The 20,464-nt window shown below is 51.7% G+C and overlaps 1 protein-coding gene across 12 annotated transcripts in view; it reads left to right on the plus strand.

The window, feature by feature from the left end:
* The window catches only part of RNF220 (ring finger protein 220), a 257,437-nt gene that overhangs the window by 209,175 nt on the left and 27,798 nt on the right, over window positions 1–20,464 (plus strand). For all 12 annotated transcript variants that reach the window (XM_078331528.1, XM_035251202.3, XM_035251205.3 and 9 more), the window contains exons 3-4: window positions 10,887–11,019; window positions 19,275–19,320. In XM_078331528.1, the coding sequence (XP_078187654.1) occupies window positions 10,887–11,019; window positions 19,275–19,320 (179 nt within the window). The remainder of the gene's footprint in view (window positions 1–10,886; window positions 11,020–19,274; window positions 19,321–20,464) is intronic.

The following is a 20,464-nucleotide window of genomic DNA, read 5'->3' on the forward strand; positions in this document are numbered from 1 at the left end:
CTCCACCACCCACACACATATCGCTCATCTCATCCATGCTTCCATTCCTCTTCTTCCCACACCCCTCCTTACTTCTCCCCTCCCCAGACCCTTCGCCTGCCCTGCCCCACCCCAACCGGCCTGAGTGAGCAGGAACCCTTGCACCTTCATTTCTCAGGTCACTGCTTGGCTAATGGGCTATTAATTTGCTCAATCGTCCCCTGTGAGGCAAACTCAATTTCTGCCAGCCAGTCGTCTCTCCCTGTCGACAGCGTGATTGATTGGAGGAACAGCTGTCACCGCCCGGCTGCCTGCTCCCTGCCACCTCCTCTCTGAGTCCACACCACCCCTCCTCCTCGGGCCGCCGCCCTGCGCCCACAGAGGCAGCACACCCCTGCCACCTGCCCAAGGATCTGTCGCCAGCAATGAAAAATGACAGAAATATTTAAGGACAAATAAGGTTTCCCAACGCAATTGAAAATGATTACAGGCAGCTACAGATGGGGCCAATCTGATGCGCAGCAGCAAATCAAATCGAATTTCCTTATCGGCGTATTATTTTAGGCGTTATCTGGCACGTTGATGCAGTTATCAATTCAATTTCAGCCGCCGGTCCGCTGTTTACTGTCTCGCCTTTGCTGGGAAAAGGTAAACATGCTCAGCCCAGCAAATTAATTTCTGGCTGAAGCCAGAGGCTGCAAAGAACTGCTACCCAGGACCCACAGCCCCCACCTTGGCCCTGGGCTACAGTGGGCCAGGCCAGGGCCTAGGGCAGGCCAGAGCTTGCCCAGGGAGCAGAAGCCCCACTATTTGCCTGCCCCAGTCTGGCCCCAGACCCAAGCAGGATTCAGAGCTCCTGGGAGGCTGAGGTGACCGTTGTTGGCTCCACCGCTGCTGCCAGGGAGAGGTGAAGGTCTCCCATTAATTCCCAGCTAAAAATGACAAATTCATCTTGGACGACAATTAAATGAAGTCAGTAATTGATGCTAATTGATCTCCAGATGCGAGGGCTCCCCTCAGCCTTAGCAGCACGTGGCTGGCTGCTCACTCTCCCCACCCGGCCCTTCTCTTCCTCTACCTCCCTCTGCTGCTCTCATAGTCCTTGTTCTCTCCCTGGGGCTCTGGGGCTCTGGGGCTCTGGGGCTCTTAACCCCTCAGGTCTGAAGGAGGCAGCTGGCCTGGGATGTGCTAGCAGGCAGCGCCTGAGGCCAGGCAGCTGGCCCACTGCCCATCCAGCCCTGCAGGCCCTTGTAATCAGTGCCCCACAGTCCACCCATCAGCCCAGGAAGCAGGTAACACTGCCTTCCTTGGCGGCTCAGGATTTATTACCCACAGCTGCGGAGGTTCCCACCTCATTTTTATAAGCCCATCGTCAGAACCAGCAGGGGGTAAAGCACATTTGAAGTTACTTTCCTTTTAACAGTACAGTCTTAGCATTTTGGCTGCATGGCAAGGAAGGCATGGGAGAGAGTGAAGTGTGTGGGCATGCTAGGGAGAAGAGGAATAGTGGGTCGACACCTGAACACATGCATAGGTGCTCAGGTGTTTGTCTAAATGCAAAAAAATACCCACACTGTGTGAGCACCTGTGTGTGCCAGTGCCAGCACAAGCATGTGTGTGCTGACACTTGAGAGGATGCATGTGCAGGTCCACATGTGGATATTTTCCATAATCAGCCCCTTGACTACAGTCTGTGAAGCCTAACCCCAGGGAACTCTGGGAGGCCCTGCCTGCCCCACACACCACTGGCCCAGCCCAGCCCAGCCCAGCCCAGCTCAGGGAGCTTTCTGGAAGTTATTAGCTAAAGAAGGAGGGAAACTGAATCATAGCTCCACAAGAGGAGAAAGGCTACAGTTATGTTTGAAATAGTCAAGGTCAGGGGTGTGAAACAGCTGTGGCCCCTGAAGCCCCACCAGTCTCTGAACAGGTTGGCTGGTGCCTTTGGCCAGAGCAAAGGCTCATGGGGCCAAGGGCTTAGCTTCCATGACCAAGACTCAGTGAGCTTGCTTGTGCCTTGGCCTGGAGCCTCTGGCTCCAGCTCGAGCCCGAGTCTGAGCCTAAATCTGTCCACAGACTGACCTCACCTGGCTGCTTGCAGGTTAGGCCACCCAGGAGCCATGTCTGGCTCAATCCAGGCAGCCTCTATTGCTAGAGACAGTAAATAGCATGCATCACAATAGGAGTCAGGCTCTTGTACCTGGAACTGGCAGGAGGCCATGTGGAATGGGCAGTGCCAATCTGAACTTTTGCTGGCAGAATGGAGGAAGAAGGGAAGATGGCAAGGGTATATAGGCATGAATGTTTCACAACTGTGTATCATATCTAGGTATGTGTGTCACATGTAAGGAACCTGATGCTGTGTGAGGGTCTATACATGTCTTATAGAAAGAAGAGGAGCAGATAAAGAAAAGCAGATAGAGAAGGATAGATGACCAGACTAGACCAGAGTCAGGGTGGGACAAGGAATCAGAGAAAATTCCTATGGCTTCTCCCAGCTGATACCTGCCTCTTTGGGGATTTAGCAAGGTCAGCGATCACTCATTCATTAATTCAAACACTATTTATTGATTTCTACTATTACTATGACTATTCTCTCACTTTGGGCTATGCCTTCTACTAGACGCTGGGGCTATAGCAGGGAACAAGTTCATTTTTGCTCTCAATAAACTGACAATCTAAAGAAGGTGATAGGATTATAACAGGCAGTAATAACACTGGGACAAGTGCTGATAGAAGTAGCACAAGAGGCTTGGGGAACATAGAGGAGGCCCCCAATACAGTCTGGGGGAGTCCGGGAAGGCCACATGGAAGAAGGAACCCTAGGTTGAATCCTAAAGGATGAGGAAGAGTTAGCCAGCTTGTGCAATGAGCCCCTATCCTATCCTTATTGGTTGTTTAGCAAGCCCAAAGCAGAAATAAATAGGCCGATTGGGTTCCAAGTGACCCTGGAACTGCTGAAAATGTCACCTCTGCCCCATGAGTAGCAGCCGCTACCCTGGAGTCTGGGCAAGAGGGTGCACAGCTGTACCCAGGACATCCTTGGGCACCAGAAGAAAGCATGGGCCACAGTTAAATACATCTCTCTCCCCTGCCCGCCCTACCCCCACCTCCTCAACCAGGGATGCCTATTAATCCTGACAAATGATGACTTACGAACATGTAATGCAAACTGATTCATCATACATTCAAATCCGCCGCCCCGCCCCAGCGGGAGGCCCCAGCCAGACAAGTGTATTACACGGATAATGTATTTGACGTATTAATAAAACCAGCTGCATTGCTCTGGCCCGGAGACTGGGGAATGCCAATATACGATGACAGATCACATATTGATGAAATCCAGATGTTTGGAATCATAGTCTTGGGGCCTTGTTCATATTGACTGAGGGTAAAAAATGCCGTCTGTCAGCATGTTAACTCTTCCTGTCCCATACTCAGCAGAGGCGCCAATCATGGTTTTAAGAGAAGGAGGAAGGGAATGAGTGAGGGGAGAGTGGATGAGTAATTAGGTGGTTTGGATGGATGACAGGTGGATGAAGCGGAGGGTAGATGGTTGTGCTGTGGATAAGATGAGTGGATGGGATGCTTTTCATGCCTATGTTCTTGACCTCTCAACAGCATGTGACCTTACTGATGACAGTAGAGTCCTTGAAAAAACTCTTCCTTTCTCGGCTTCAATGACATCACACTTTCCTCGTTTTCATTCTACCTCTTGCTGTTCCTTCTTAGTCCTTAATGCCTTAAACTTCCCCTAACTGCTATGGTTCTGTTCCAGACCCTCTTCCAAGTGGATTCTCTCTCCCTAGGTGATCTTGCCTGCTCTGAACTTTACTCCCATATTTATTCAATAAATATTTATTGGGTATTTACCATATGCCAGACATTGTTCCAGGCACAGGGGATACAGTGGCGAGCTTCGGTTCTCTATGTCAGTGTCTCCCGGGTCTATAACTCTAGCTCTGGCTCACATACAGCGCCTACTCAGCATTTTCATGTGGATGTCTAGCAGTTCCTCAAACTAAGTACACCCAAAACTCAACTCATTTTCTTCCTCACTAAGCCTGCTGCTCCTCCTCCCATTCCATAAGTCAGTAAATGGTCTACCACCTAGCAGCTGCTCAAGCCAGAAACCTTGGAGTCATCCTTAACTCCTTTCTGTCCCTTAACTTCCAGATCCAATCCATCTGCCTCTGTTCATCTCCAGCATCATGCTAGAGCAAGCCACCGTCATCTCTCACCTGAGTTAGTGAGACAACCTAAACAGCTTTCCTGCACCTGCTCTTGCCCCCGTAGACATTCAGTGAAGGCTGAAGGATGTGTGGGAACCAGTCCTTTCTAACTGGCTACTTTGCAGTTAGAATCATCTTTTTAAAATGCAAGTCTGATATATCACTGCCCTGTTTAAAACTCTCTGATGGCTTCGCACTGCATGTTAAAAAAAATCACTAATGTAGTTTAACAGTCCTCCAGGAGGGCCGAGCGCAGTGGCTCATGCTTGTAATCCCAGCACTTTGAGAGGCCGAGGGGGGCGGACCACACTAGGGGTCGCTATAGTACAGATGCCAGACAATAATGAACACGACAGGCGCAATCTCTGCCCTCAGGGAGCTTAGGACCTAACAATGGATGGAAACACAAAGCGATTATCCCGAGCCGTTTTAGGAAAAGAACAGTACATGGGGCCGGTGTGGTGGCTCAAACCTGTAATCCCAGCATTTCAAGAGGTCGAGGTGGGAGGATTGCTTAAGGTCAGGAGTTCGAGACCATGCTGGTCAACATGGTGAAACCCTGTCTCCACTAAAAATACAAAAATTAAATGGGCATGGTGTCACCTGCCTATAATCCCAGCTACTCGGGAGGCTGAGGCAGGAGAATTGCTTGAATCGGGACCTGGGAGGCAGAGGTTACAGTGAGCCAAGATGGTGCCACTGCACTCCAGCCAGAGCTACAGAGCGAGACCCTGTCTCAAAAAAAAAAAAGAAAAGAAAGAGTCCTCCAGAATGTAGCCTCTCTCTCATCATACCTCAACACCGCTTTCCTCACTCTCTCTGCTCCAGCCACACTGGGCTTTCTCCGATTTCTCACTTAGGCTGTTTCCTCTCTGTACCTTCAAACGTGCCATTTTATATCTAGAGCACCACTTCCCCCAGTCACTGCTTGACTGGTTCCCACACATCCTTCAGCCTTCACTGAATGTCACTTCCTTCACCTTCCAGACCAGATGATATACTCCCCTAGTTCCATGTACCTTAAAAAAAAAAAAAAAAAAAAAAGACAAGGTCTCATTCCGTAGCCCAGGCTGGAATGCTGCAGTGGTGCGATCACAGCTCACTGCAGCCTCAGCCTCAAATTCCTGGGCTCAGGTGATCCTCCTGACTTAGCCTCCTAAGTAACTGGGACTACAGGCACATGCCACCACAATTGGCTAATTTTTTAAATTTTTGTGTAGAGATGGGGTCTAACCATGTTGCCCAGGCTGGTCTCCAACTCCTGACCTTAAGCAGTCCTCCCACCTCGGCCTCGCGAAGTGCTGGGATTACAGGTTTGAGCCACCACACCGGCCCCATGTACTTTTCTTTTCCCAAGACCACTCGGGATAATAGCTTCGTGTTTCCATCCATAGTTAGGTCCTAAGCTCCCTGAGGGCAGAGATTGCACCTGTCATGTTCATTATTGTCTGGCATCTGTACTATAGCGACCCCTAGTGGGCATCCAGTAAACATCTGTGGAGTTCCATGAATCATTAATCAGGTGAGTGGCTAGGTAGGTAGGTAGTTGGGTATTGTTCAGGTCTGGAATCAGACAGACCTGGATTTAAATCCCTGCTCTGACTTTGTAGCTCTGTCACAACACAAACCGCATTTTCCTCATCAGTGTGATAGAGACAGTAACACCTACCTCGAAAGACTGCTGTAAGGATTCAATGAGATAAAGTATGTGTAGTATTGACCTACAGCCAACTATGTAATGATACTTAATAGACAGTTGTTGTTATTAAAAATGGACAGATCATGGATGGATGATACGTGGAGGGACAGATGGATACACTGACATAAACCAATAAACAGATATATGGGTAATGATGGATAGGAAGGAACTCCATGGGGGCAAGAGGGGCCAGGGCCAGGGCACCTATTGAGTGGTGATAGATCTGGATCATAGAAGGGACGAAGGCCGGATACCAGGCAAGGCAGGGCAGGTGTCAGCATGGGGCAGATACAGGCACAACAAACATCGCTAGTGTGTCCTGCCTTTTACACAACCCCGTTTTCACTGGCTCTTCACAGAAGTGCTGGAAGTTACGTATCACTATCCCCATTTCACACAAGGAGAAGTGAGCCCAATGACGTTAAGTGATTTGCCAAGGTCACACAACTAGCAAGAGGCAGCTCTGTTGAATTCTGTTGACGTTTCTCTTTCTCGGTCACTAGGAAATGGAAGCCCTTCCATTGCAGGGGTAAGGATAGGACACACATGTACACATGAACACACACATACACCCATATATATACTCTTAAAAGTCCCAGCCTCCAGGGCCATCTGTCATTAGAGTCACCTCACCCTCATTTCAACCCTCCTCATCCCTATCAGACACCAAGGAGTCAAGCCATGGCTCCTGTGGTCTGCAGAGATAAGGTAATAGAGATGAGATTTGTTGCTTGGACAAGCAGAGAGGCGAGAGTGGAACTCTCATGCAACAGAACTGGGACAAAGCCAAACAGGCCAAGCCAGAGAGGCCGTCACACGGTGGGGAGCTGCAAGGCCAGATGAGGGTTAGTGGCCAAGGAGGGGAGGACTTTCCTTCTGAACAAGACCCCCAGCCTCTATATGTCCAGTTCTGCAGCAGGCTTTGCTGTGGAAGATGGCCGGGAAGGAGCGGGCTGTGCCGGCCCTTGAGTTGCCTGTTCCCAATGGTCAACAATTCCCAACAGAGGGGGGCAGCAGAGGGCTGATCTAGGACCCTAGGTACCTGAGGCCTTGATCCAGGCAAGAGGGCTGGACTGGCCAGAGCCTGGCCCAAGCTAAGAAGAGGGCTGCCTTGGCATGACCTCTCCTCTCCTCCTCAACAGGCCTGTCCTTCCCAGCTTACCATCAGTCACTCCCTGTTGGAGCCTCACTGTTGTCCAGTAGGAAAGGTATTATAGCGGCTCAGCAAGGAAAAGAGACCGTCTGGAGGTCATACAACTAGGGAGCCTCCAGGCCAGGACCTGATTGCCCTGCCTCCCAGCCCCTGCCTCTACAGAGTCACCTCTCTGCTCTTGGAGCTGGAGTTGCCCTGTGTAAGGCTGAGGATAGGGTCAGGGCCCCTCCCCTCGCTGCCTGCCTCCTGCTTGTGGGATACCTGAATCAGGCAGAGAAGTGGAGGTGGCAGGCAGCTGGGGTGGTGGGGAGGGAGGTGTGGTAATGAATGTGGACGGGAGGCGGAATGAGCGATCCATCTTTGCATGGGAGGGGAGGGGCTGCGGGCGTTCCCCCCACACACTCACACACTCAATCAGGCGCTGTCAGACCTCCGGCCGCCTGGCATTTTGGTGAAGAATCTCTCAGCTAAAAATTGTTGTCAGTCCCATTTCCTCGTTATCAGTGCAAGGGCTGAGGCAGCGCCCGGGGATTAGCAGGAACGGCAAGCGCCCGCACCCGCCATCCTCTGCAGATAACACCAGGCCTCCCGCCTCACCTCCCCCATTCATCATCTTTAGCACTGACAGTCCATCCCAGTCCCTGTCCCCATCCCTATCCCCTTGTGCTTCCCACATCTCCCCACTGTGCTGCTCAGCCCGGCTCCTGACCTCCTGAGAAAGCAAGGCCTCCTCCCACCTGTGGCAAAAGGGCTTGGCTGGCTTTCAGGGCTGGGGGGTGTCACGGGCTGGAGAGAGAAACACCTGAGAGGATGCCTGCTGACAGCCTGCCTCTGGTGGGCTCAGTGTGCCCACCTGTGGTGCTGCCAGCAGTACTGGAGAAGGGATTCCTGCATCCGATGGGCAGCTGGACGAAGGGTTGCAGGGGTCTCGCCAGTCTGAAATGAACTTCCAGATTCGGGGAGCTATGGAAAGGAAGAGCCAGAGGATGCTTCCTCCCAAGCCTAGGAGGAGTATGGGGTTGAGGGCTTCACTTCCACCCCAGCAGGACCACAGCCCCTCCTCTTGGCCATCCCCAGCGGTTTTATGGCCCGTTTTATGGCCACTGTAATGGCCCAGGTCAAAAGCTTCAGGGAGCTGTATTCTGGGAATTATGCAAACGAGGAGCAGGCCCAGGGCCAGAGTATGGATTTTGTCATTAAACCTGGGCAGGCCATGTCGTTAGTGCAGTAAAACCCACGTCATGACCACAGGTCTCAATATAAAATTATAGAGAACACAGCGGGGGAGGGGACGCAGGGGACCCATGGCCATGCTGACACCTGCCACTCTAACCCCTCAGAAAATGGGGGTGGGATGGAGGGCAGAGGCTGCAGGATCCCTCCGCTGATCCCTGCCAGTGCTGTTCCTGAAGCTGGGAGCCAGGAAGAGGGCCTATTGTCCTGACAGGGAAACTGAGACCAAGCTGAGAAAAGTAGAATGTCCCTGTAGCAGCAAAGCAGAGGAACTGAATACAGGTAGGTGGGAATGCTGATGCCTGGTCCCCAGGCTTGGAGTGAGAAATCTGGGCTCCAGAAAGCCCTAAGAGCCAGACTTGATGTCCCAGGCTAACGGGCTGAACCCTGATACTTCCAGCTCAGCTCAGACCCCATGTCTGGGATCCACCTCTTTCTCCATTCTCCTGTCTTACCATTGCCCCCTTCACATCCCAGCCCCTGCCTCAATTATCCGTTCCAACAACCTTGTCAACTCCCTTACTCCTCGTGCCTCCCACTGAGTGTCACCTCGCCCACAGATCCTGCCAACCTTGCTGGCCCCTTTCCACCCTCCCACGAATCTTTCATGTCCTCCTCATAGTTCTCACCAGCATTGACTGCAGTCACTGGCTCTCTTTTTTACTTTCCTACTAATTTATGTTCTCCTCAAAGCCAAGGATGCATCATACTTATCTCTGAGCTCCAGTTTCTCCTAGAATAATACCTGACAGAATAATTGTTAAATGTTTGCTGAGTGAATAAGTAAATGAAGTAATGAGATCAAAAGCCAAGTAAAAGGTCTGTTTCCTGTTCTGAGCCTCAATTTCCCTAGTTGTAAAATAATGATAATGGCCTGGAGAATGTCTAGGGTCTTGTTCATCTCCGAGATTCTCTGGCTAACTGAAGGTGGGGGCAGAGCAGAGACTGGACTCCTCATCTCCCACGTCCAGACCAGGGCCACATCTGCTGCTTTCACTCAGAGCTGCCCTCCAGCTGTTCCCTGAGCATCTGAGGCACAGCCACCGATCAGCAGGGCTTCCTCCCCTCCTCAGAGACCTTGCCACACAGACTGGAGCCTCCCGGATGGAGGGAGCTGCTTTCCCAGCCAGCAAAGGTCATCTGGCTTCTAGGACAGTCTGCTCTTCAGGCCCAACTTTCCTCTCCCTCTCTCTTTTCCTCCCTCTTGCTTCATCATGGAGCATCTAGGCTATGTCAGGCCTGCTAGAAATTGTCTATAAATATAAAGATAGATAAGAAATGGTCTATCCCACAAGGAACTCACAACTTATTCATTAACTCATTCATTTGCCTGGTATACTTCCAAGGTACAGCTTAAATTTCACTTCTTTGGTTAAGCCTTCTCTTTTTTCCAGTCCTCAAAACACACACCTAGAATGAATTGCTCCTTCCTTTGAGCCCTCAGATGACTCTATCTGGGCATCCAGGGGAGCTGTGATCATCCTCAGTCTTTTGTCAAAGGGAAGTGGGTTCTGTGTTCAGCCTGAACCTGAGGCTTCCTCAAGTACAAGGTTGCTAGAGTTCACATATAAAAATAACTAGACATCTAGGTAAATTTGAATTCTAGAAAAATGGTACGTAGCTTTTAGCATAAGTTGTCCCATGTAATACTTGGGACATAACTTACACTAAAAAAGTTCATTTTCTGAAATGGAACTGAGCATCCTCTGTAGAGTCTGGCAGCCCTACTTAGGCAGCCATCTTGCTCATCACCTGCATGGCCTTTACCTCTCAAAAGCTGATTTTGATCCCCCTCCAAGCACCAGTGGAAAGAAGAAGAAGCAAGGAAGATCTGGGCTCAAGCTAAAGTCCTTTTAAAGCTGCTGTCCCAGCCTTTGTTTAGTCAGAGCATCCATGAATACACAAGGATATTTCTAGACTAACAGAGCTCCTCAACCCCACACCTGTAAGCAGAGGTTACAGAGCATTGCATGTCCCCATGAGTGGCAAGGGAGGAGGTTTAAACATCCCAGCCGGCCAGGCACAGTGGCTCACACCTGTAATCCCAGCACTTTGGGAGACCAAGGCAGGCAAATGGCTTGAGGCTAGGAGTTTGAGACCAGGCTGGGCAACATGATGAAACCCCATCTCTACAAAAAATACAGAAATTAGTCCAGCATGGTGGTACATGCCTGTAATCCCAGCTACTCAGGAGGCTGAGGCAGGAGAATCACTTGAACCCGGGAGGCAGAGGTTGCAGTGAGCCGAGATCATGCCACTGCACTCCAGCCTGGGCAACAGAGCAAGACTCTGTCTCTAATTAATTAATTTTTAAAAGAAAATAATAGACATCCCGTGGTGGGGCAGGTATGTCCTAATATATTTCTGAGAAGGGTGGCTGACTGAGGAGGTACCATTCATGGCCACAGCCTCTGGAGCTGCAAGGAGGACGGGTGCTCCTGGGCTCTGAAACCCTCAGGCCTCTCCTTCTTGGCCTTCTAGGCCAAGAAGCCCTAGAGGGCAGCAGCAGGCTTGGGTTTGAGGACTGGGATGCTGGGTCTGCCTCCTGGACTAGCCCAGCTTATGCGTCTGTCTGTTCTTCTCCCCTCATCAGGTAAGAAGAAAGCAGCGGCATTGTTCGACAGCCAGGCCCCGATTTGCCCCATCTGCCAGGTCCTGCTGAGGCCCAGCGAGCTGCAGGAGCATATGGAGCAGGAACTGGAGCAGCTGGCCCAACTGCCCTCGAGGTAAGCCACCTGCTGGGGAGCCTGCCTGCTGGAGGAGTCCACTCAGGGTTCTGGCCACCAGATCCCACACCCCAGTCCCTTGGGAGAAGACAGGACCCTGCCACCCTTCTCCACAACTCCATTTCAATCCTCAGATCCTTCCACTGAATGGAGCCGCCTTCCTCTTCTTGCTCTATTTTTGGAGATAGGAGGAGAGTGACCCCTCAGGCCCCAGCCTCAAAGGAAAATACAGAGGAGCTGAGCCACTGCCTCAGGTCCAGCACTGCCATGTTGAGCCTCAGAGCAGAATAAAAGCAGCAGGTCCCCTGGCAGGCCCCTCACAAGTACAGCCTGGTCCTTCTTCCAGGGCAGTGGGCTACCTTCTCTATGAATCTCAGTGTCTGAAAGATGACAATCTTGAGAATGTGCTCAGGTGTGTTCCCCACTGTCCCACCCACCCCACCCCCAGCCTCCCTCCCTTTTCCCTGCCTGGAGGACTGGGCTGAGCCTCCTCAAAGGCCTGCTGGAGGAGCCAGGTTATCAAAAAGAGTAGAGGGGAGGTGTGACAAATTACCTAAAATCTTAGCAGTTTAAAGCAACCATTTCATTGTGCTCCTGGAACCTGTGGGGTCAGGAATTCAGACAGGGCACACAGGAGATGGCTGCTGTCTGCTCCGTGATGTCTGGAGCCTTAGCTGGGAAGACTTGTTGGCTGGGAGCTGGGTCATGTGGAGGCTGCTTCCCTCACATGCCTGGGGGTTGATGCTGGGACCTCAGCTGAGAGTGGAATCAAAGCTTCTCCATGTGGCCTGGGCTTCTCCATGTGGCCTGGGCTTCCTTATAGCCCATCTCCGGGTGGTTGGACTTCTTGCATGGCAGCTTTGGGGTCTAAAAGCAAACGTTTCAGCCAATGAGATGGAAACTGGACCACCTTTTATAACCCAGCCTGAAAGTCACTGAATCTCACTTCCACTGTATTCTATCAATGAGGCAGTATTAGACCACCCAGAATTCAAGGGGAGGGGACATACACCTCCCTTTTGATGGGAGGACTGGCAAGGCCAAACTGTAGAATCGTATGTAGAATGGAAGATATGGTTGCAACCATCTTTGGAAAATATAATCTGCTACCGAGGGACAGCTTGCCCCGCTCCTCCCAGCCCCACCCCTTATTCAGTTCAAGTCATCAGACTTGACTGATCCTCCTTCTGCCTTCTCACTGAATCTCCATGCAGAGTGCAGGGGATCCCACAGTGAATCAGAATGATCCCTGCCCTTGGAAGTTCATAGCATGAGGGTAAGGAGGGTTGGGTAGTAGAAACCCAGAGGGATAGAGACTGCTATACAGGAAGAACTGGAGCTGTGGGGTGTCAGGGAGGCACCAAACCCAGCACAGAGCACAGAAGGCTTCCTCAGGAAGGTGAGGCCTGAGCTGAATTTTGAAGGAAGAAATATTTAGTCATGTATCGCTGTGTTACAAATTATCCTAAAACATAGCAGTTAAACAACACACATTTATAATCTCCATTACTGTGGTCATCAATTTGGGAACAGCTTGGCTGGATGGTTGTGGGTGGTTGCTGCTACTGGCTTGGAATCTCTCATGAAGCTGCAGTCAAGATGTCCACCAAGGAAACAGTCACCTGAAGATCTGACTGAGACTGCAGGATCTGTTTCCAAGATGCTCACTCACGTGGCTATTGGCAGGATATCTGCCTCCTTTTCTGCCTCAATTCCCCCACATGTGGGTCTCTCCATAGGACAGCTTGAATAGCCCTATGACATGGCAGCTGACTTCCCACAGAGCATGAAATCCAAGAGAGGACTAAGGAAGAAGCCACAGTGCTTCCTATGATCTACTTTGGGAAGTCACACACTATTGCTTCCACTCTGTTCTATTCTGTTCATTAGGAGCAAGTCATCAAGTCCAGCTCGCACTCAAGGGAGGAGAATTAAGCTCTATAAGCCCTACCAGTTGAAGCCATCCATCTTCTATGCCAAGAATCCATAGGCATAGAAGACTATACTAGTGGTAATAATAATAATGCTTGTTGAGCACTATGTGCCAAATGCTTTACACTGCATTAATTTATTTAATCTTCACAACAACCCTCTGAAGTAGGAAATAATAATTGCTCCCATTTTACAGAGGAAGAATCTGAGGTGCAGAGGAGTTAAGTGACATCTCTAAGATTGCACAGCTAGTAAGTGATGAAGATAAGATTCAAACCTAAAGTAATCTGACTCCAGTACCCATGCTTTTAATCACTCCCCATCCCCACCACCCCACACACACACCTGGGATTGGCCTGCCAGTGGCAGAAAGTGGAAAAAAAAAATCCTTCTGCAGTTGAGTTCCATATTTTGGCTGTCCAGGAAGGGTCCTGTTTAATTTGCTCCCAGAGGAGGACTTCTACTAACAGGGTCAGAGAATAGAGGCAGAGGATAGAGGGGCCTGCCCAGCCTTGTAAAAGCAGTGTGCCCCTAAAAGCCTGGAGAATGGGGGCCCCAGCTCGCTTTTCTGCCTCCTCCGTGAGGGCCACTCTACAGTGCAGTCCCAGGTGCTCCACACCTGCAGTGTCCAGGGCATGCACTTCTGCCAACAGCCTTCCTTGTTCCACACCCCCACCCACTACCCTGCGCAACCCCTCGTCCCCCACATCCTCCCAGAGCATCCCCCTTTTCCATTTCCCCGCCCCGAGCTCCATGCCTCTCGCGGCTCTGTCTTGCGTCCCCGCATCTGTAGCCCTCACGTCGCGGCCCGGCCCAGCACCCTACGCCCATACCCGCTCCGAACGTGCACGCCCTGCGCCCCCAGCACGCGCCCCCCTCCAACCGGGTGTCTGACAGCCGGACAGCGGGATCTGCACAGCAAGTGAAATTCCCGTCGGATCGATAAAGCCGAAGCGCTGGCGGCGACGGGTCGATGGTTTTATCTGTCTCGGCCCCGCCGCGCCCGGCGCGCTGACAGTCGGACCGGCCGGCAAAGGCGTTCAAGGGCAGCCGCGCCCGCGCCCCCTCCCCTCGCTTCTCTCGCCCTCCCTCCCTGCGGCCGCTTCGCCCACCGGACTGCAGGCTGGACCGGCCCGCCGCCGCCCTCGTGATTTATCTGGATTTTTAATTGGAAAAAATTTGCGAATTAATTGATTTCAGGAACTTGCCAATTAACATTGTAATTGGGTGCGTGATAAATTCCCAAGGAGCGTGTCAGCTCCCTCCGGGCTGACGGCCGCGCAGCGGGGAGCGCGGAGAGGGCCCCAGCCTCGGCTGCCCTTGCTCCGCCCCTGCCCGCTCTCCGGAAACCGGGACTGCAGAGGAGGTTGGGAAAAGACAACACACTGGGGCTTCTAAAACCCCATCTCCACTCCCCACCATCAGCTCCCCGAGCAGAGGGGCCTGAGACCAGCCATTTCACAGATGGAGAAACTGAGGCCTGCAGGAGGGTGTGTGTGCCTCACTTCCAGGTTCCTGGTAGAGCCCAAATGAGGGCAGCTCCATCCACCAACACACTGTGGTTGGAGGCTTTCTCCCCAGCTCTCCCTCCCCTCCCCTCTCCATTCCTCTCTGCTGCGCCCTTCTTCCCCCTACTGGCTCCTTCCTCTTCTCTCCTCCAACTGTCCCCTTTTCTCTCCTACACTGCCTTTGCCTCTGTTGCCTCCTTTGCCCTCCCTGGCCTTCCTCAGCCTAGCCAGCTCCTGCGTCTGTGGATGCTGCCACCAGGTGCCCTCCATCAACCTGGACAGGTCCCCCCGCCACTTGACTCCTGCCTAAGGGGCTCTTCAGACTGGCCTGGTGTTCTGCCTTCTGCCTCCCTTTGCCCAACAGCACAGAGCAGGTCCCTCTAGGAGCAGGCTGCTATTTCAGACACACTCACCGGCTCAGAGAGAGAAGCAGGGACCTTCCAGTTCCAGAGCTAGGACTGGCTGTGTTTCAGATACAGGCGCAAACATATACAGGACACACAGGTGCACACACACCCCCATTCCAACACACAGATGTGCCCCCACACACACACCCTGAAAGAAGCCATGTCCCATGGATGTCATTCCCATAGGTACATGGGCATACAGACATAGGAAGAGCAGTCAGAACTTCCATTGGCAAAGTCCTTAAACTTTTCAAAGCATTTTTCAATTTGAGATCAGAGGTTGTGCCAGCACTCTCTGCCTCACCCCACCCTTTATCTTTCCCCTTCTCAGTCCTGCACAGGGGCTCCAATAGACCCCAGGACTTGGCCAGGTAGAACAAGGAGGGCAAAGTTAGATGGAGGACAGATTGTGGAGGGCCTTTAGTGCTGGAGGGCATTCTCGATGGGGTGGAGAGTAAGCTGAACATTCATGAGCCAGGGTGAAGCTTGGTCAGAGAGAGACAAGCAGGAGGGGCATGGTTTCGAGGCCAGTGTGGAGTGTGGGTTGAGTGTAGAAGCAGAGAGACAAGAGAGGAGGTTGGGCGGGGTCCAGAGGAAAGTTGGTGAGGCTGACCCAGGACAGTGACAGTGGCAGTGGGGATTCAGAAGAGGGAATGACAAGAGACCAGGTGGAGGAAGAAGCCACAGGACTTAGTTAGGGTGCTTATTGGGAGGAAGCTTTCTAATTTGGATGACTGGGAGAGTGATGGTAACAGAGAAGCAAGTGTCTGAGGGAAGGAAGGGACACTGGGATGGTGATGGGGAGGCACTGGATGTATGGAGAGACAGACAGGGACATAGAGAGATGGGGGCTGGAGGTTGATGGGTGGGGTGTGGAGGAGGGTTGGCCTCCAGACTTCCCAGTGGCCCTCAGGCAGGAGTTTCCACCCAGAGAGATGAAGGAGCCTGGGCATGGAGAGATTGCACAAAGCTAAAAGTGGGGCTTGGCTTGGTGGGGCCTGAACTTAGAAAGAGATATTCTCTGGGAGGCTTCTGGAGCCACCCAAGATCTGGCCTCTGGGCTGGGAAGCCAGCTCTCTGGCCAGCACTTTAAAAGGACTGAAAGAAGCCAGAGGGAGGCTGGGTGACTCTAGAGGAGAGGCAGGGTGTGGAGATGGCAGTGCCCCCACCCCCGCTTAAGCCTTATTTAAGGCCGGCCTCGGTGTTTGGTTGGGTAATGAACTAGATAAACAATTCCCCAAATAGATTAAAACGAAGTGTAACTTACAAAGGCGGCTGGTGATGATGGTTTATTCCCGGGCAGCGCACCATTTCTTTATTTCCAAGGATAATTCAGTGTAAATCACCTTAATTAAAAGTGTCAGCCCAGCCCATGAATATTGTACTTAGGAACGCGTTTCCTGGGTCCCAGTTATAATTTAAAACCCATGGATCACTAGGCAGCGAGTGACTGAGCAAGGGAGGAAATCGTTGGGGGCGGGCTGTGGAAACAGGGAGGGACCAAGGGAAGGCAGAGCTGATGAGCTGGGCGGGAGCCAGCCTGCCTACAGCTGCGGGCCTCAGACCTCTCTTCTACGAGGCAGGCCTTCAGCAGACTCCTCAGTCTCTGGGGGGCCAAGCACACTGAGAGGTAATCAGGTTGTTGACCGGAAGACAGGGAGGGGGTCCCTTGCTCAGAGAAAGGCAAGGAGCCTCAGGTAGTCCCAATCCAATGCAAGGGACAGTGAAGAGTGTTGCTGGGAAAAGATCCAGCGGAGTGGATCAAAAGTGACAGGCTGGACGTTCTGACCCTGAATGTCCCTGTTTCTGTTCACTAACAGAGCAAACAGAAGCCCAGAGTCAGCAGTTCCCTCCCCAAAGTCACACAGCAACCAAAGAGAAAGAATTGGATTCTGCCCTCTATCCTAAGCCCTGAGTATCTTTAGGGAGGCAGCACAGGCAGTTAAAAGCCAGCACTGTGGACTTGGCCAGACACCAACGCAAATCCCAAGCCCTCCTCAGACTGTGTCAACACAAAGATGATATTTGACCTGGTTCAACTTTGTAGAGATTTTGTGACGTTTCAATGAGATAACACGTATTAAAGCCTGCATCTGTCACATACAGCGGGTGCCCAATCATTATTCATTCCTTTTCTGCTGCCACCTGACCCAACTGGAGATAATACTCATATTCTAGACCAGGGCAGAGCAAGCATGGTGTTGTGCAGTAGATGCCCCTGGTATGGAAGTACCAGAAATGGTGATGACAGTATTTGTTTACTGAGTGAATAAAGGAGTGAAGGAATGATAAAAGCCATAAACTCAAAAACTAGTTGCTTCTCAAAAGCAGCTCTGTGTCCTCCTTGAATCCCCAGTGCCTACATCAGGGCTGGCATGAACCATTTATGAGCAAAACATAATTGAACAGAACCTGTTCTTCCTAATCTGTGATGCTCCCACTGTGTGATTAGACTGGCTGACAGCTCTGTTTTTACACTCAGACCTTGGCCTCACTCTAGGCCTGGTGGCCCCCACACTGTGACGTACGTATGCTGTGTGTGTGTGCGCCTGGGGCTGACATTTGTGGGTACATGTGTGTCTGGGTATGTGTTGGTACACACAGGTGTCCATCTCTATGCATGTGTTTATTGGACTTGTGCACATGAGCAGCTCGCATCTAGTCTGTGTGGCTGTTGTGAATCTTTTTTTTTTTTTGAGACAAAGTCTTGCTCTTGTTGCCCAGGCTGGAGTGCAATGGCACAATCTTGGCTCACTGCAACCTCCTCCTCCAGGATTCAAGCAATTCTTCTGCCTCAGCCTCCTGAGTAGCTGGGATTACAGGAGCCTGCCACCACGCCCGGCTCATTTTTGTAATTTTAGTAGAGACAGGGTTTCACCATGTTGGCCAAGCTGGTCTCAAATTCCTGACCTCAGGTAATCTGCCCGCCTCAGCCTCCCAAAGTGCTAGAATTATAGGCTTGAGCCACTGTGCCGGGCCGTGAATCTGTCTTTATGGACATGTGTCTGGGAATATGCCTCTGTGGCCCTGTGCATCTGTATATGTCTGAGTCTACAGGTGTGACCGCTTGTATGTGTGTGCCTGTTGGCAGAATTATAGGAAGTCTACAGGTCTATGTGTGTGCATCTTTATACTGGGGTTTCTCAACCTCGGCACAGTTGACATTTGGGGTCAGATAATTGTTTGCTGTGAGAGGCTGTCCTGTTTAACATCCTCTACCTAATACATGCCAGTAGCAACCTCCCCTCCCTCCGATCACGTTTTGACAACCAAAAATGTCTCCAGACATTGCTAGATGTCCCCTGGGCAGGAAACATCCCTTCCGCTTCTCCCCTGTCCCCCACTGAGAGTCACTGCTGCATCCGAATCTGCCTGTGCTTCTGCGGGCATGTCCGGTATGTCTGTATCTGGCCCTGTGGGTGCCTGAGCTCATCTGTGGGTGTTCCTTATGTCCACACTCAGTAAGTCCCTATGTGCCCCATGCATTCTACCTTGGATATATGTCTGTGCAGGGACCCTGTGTGAATGTGCTGCGTCTGCCTCTGTGCATTCATCAGCCAGCACTTCTGTGAGCATGTATGTGTGTGTGTATGTGAGTGCACGCGCATGAATGTGAGCACAGATGTGGCGAGTGCAGTGGGGGTGGCAGGCAGGGAGGGACAGGAACAGGGATATTAATGTTTCTGAAGTGGATCTGATTTGATAAGTCTTGTTCCATTGTCAGCATCTGTTTAGCGGGGATTTGTAATACTTTGTGGCTCTGGATCACTCATGCTTAGCGCAGGATGTGGCCTTGCATACCAATTTTGTTATTAAACACAGTCCTCGCCTCCCCCACAGCCCATCCATCACCTCCCACCCCAGCCCCTGCCTGCTCTGAGCCACCCACCATATTTCAGGGCCCAGCTCCCGCCCGCCTGCCGCGCCCAATGCCGGAGGGCCTGGGGCTGACAAATTGAATCAGGGGGAGATCATTCCTGGCCTAACACAGTTTGCAGCATGTTGGAGGGAGAATTGACAAGAACCATGTCAGCTCCATCACCCCAATCCCACAGGAGCTAAGAGTGGGCTGGGGACAAGGGGTGGACAGAAGGAGGCCTCCAGGACAGGCAGGATCTTCAGGGCTGATACCAGGAGTCAGGTAAAGCGCTTTCTCAGAGCCACTGGTGAGTCGACCATGCCTAGTGTCTGTGTCTCCCTCCCCGGGGCCAGCACTAGCCCTTGGTCCATGAGAGAGGCTGAGCTAGGCTGGACCACTGGGATTGAAAGGACTGGGTGGAGCTTGGCTGAGCTGGGCTGGGCTAGGCTGGCTATGCCTTCTCTGTTTTTGGAGTGTTCTTGCTACTCTACCCTTGCATGCCCTGGGCAGCAGGTAGAATGGTCACCCTGTTCTCTTCTTTCTTGGCAGCAAGAATTCCCTTCTGAAGGATGCCATGGCTCCAGGCACCCCCAAGGTAGGTGGCCAATTACATGTTTTCCTCCTGCCCATACTAACCTAGGCCTACCCAGAACTGATTCCTCCTAAGAAAAAGGAGCTTTTCTAGTATCCTCAACTGTCTCCAGCTTTTCTAGTGTCCTCAACTATCTCCAGGTCTTGAACGTCATCCTGAGGCCTAGGGCTGTGCTGTGTGTGTGTGTGTGTGTGTGTGTGTGTGTGTGTGAAGGTATGCTCATCTAACTTCATCCTCTTCCAGCCAGGAGAGGGGTCAGAGCTAAGAATGGCCTGGGAGATGGGGGCGACCCAGACACTAAGGGTGAGAAGACTCAAAGGAAGAAAGTGAGCTATAGCAGATGAAGAAAAATAAAGAAATGGCCAGGCACGGTGGCTCACACCTGTAATCCTAGCACTTTGGGAAGCTGAGGTGGGTGGATCACAAGGTCAAGAGATCGAGAACATCCTGCCTAACATGATGAAACCCGGTCTCTACTAAAAATACAAAAATTAGCTGGGCATGGTGGTACGTGCCTGTAGTCCCAACTACTCAGGAGGCTGAGGCAGGAGAATCGCTTCAACCTGGGAGGCAGAGGTTGCAGTGAGCCAAGATCATGCCACTGCACTCCATCCTGGCAACAGAATGAGACTCCAACTCAAAAAAAAAGAAATGCAGGTCAAGACAGACAGTGCAGGGCCCCAGAAGCCAAACTATGGGGGATAGATAGGGTGGTGTGTATGCGTGCGTGCGTGCGTGCGTGCGTGTGTGTGTGTGCTTTGTCCTGAGAGCAACAAGGAGCCAAGGAAGAGGCTGGACTCATTTGGGGAGCCAGTCTGCCTCTCTGAACAAATCCTATGGGGGAAAGACTTGAAAGCATCAGATGGAGAAAGGAAAAATGAAGAGCAAGTATCTGGCTCAAAGAAGGGGCCAGAGGCCTTATAGCACAATGACATCTGTACCAAGAGCTCCCCATAGATGGCCATAGACACAGTGGGTACTACTTCCCCAAAGGTGGTTTTGAAGGGATGGATACACGGGGAGGAGAACCAAACCTTTACTCACTGAGTATCCCCTTCCCCACTCCTCGGTAGAAGGCTACATCCTTTTTCCCAGAATTATTCAGAAAGGGAAGCCATCCCTAGCCCATTTTATAGGGAGTGAGGGA

Source organism: Callithrix jacchus, chromosome 7, assembly GCF_049354715.1.
Source record: "Callithrix jacchus isolate 240 chromosome 7, calJac240_pri, whole genome shotgun sequence".
Taxonomy (NCBI): domain Eukaryota; kingdom Metazoa; phylum Chordata; class Mammalia; order Primates; family Cebidae; genus Callithrix; species Callithrix jacchus.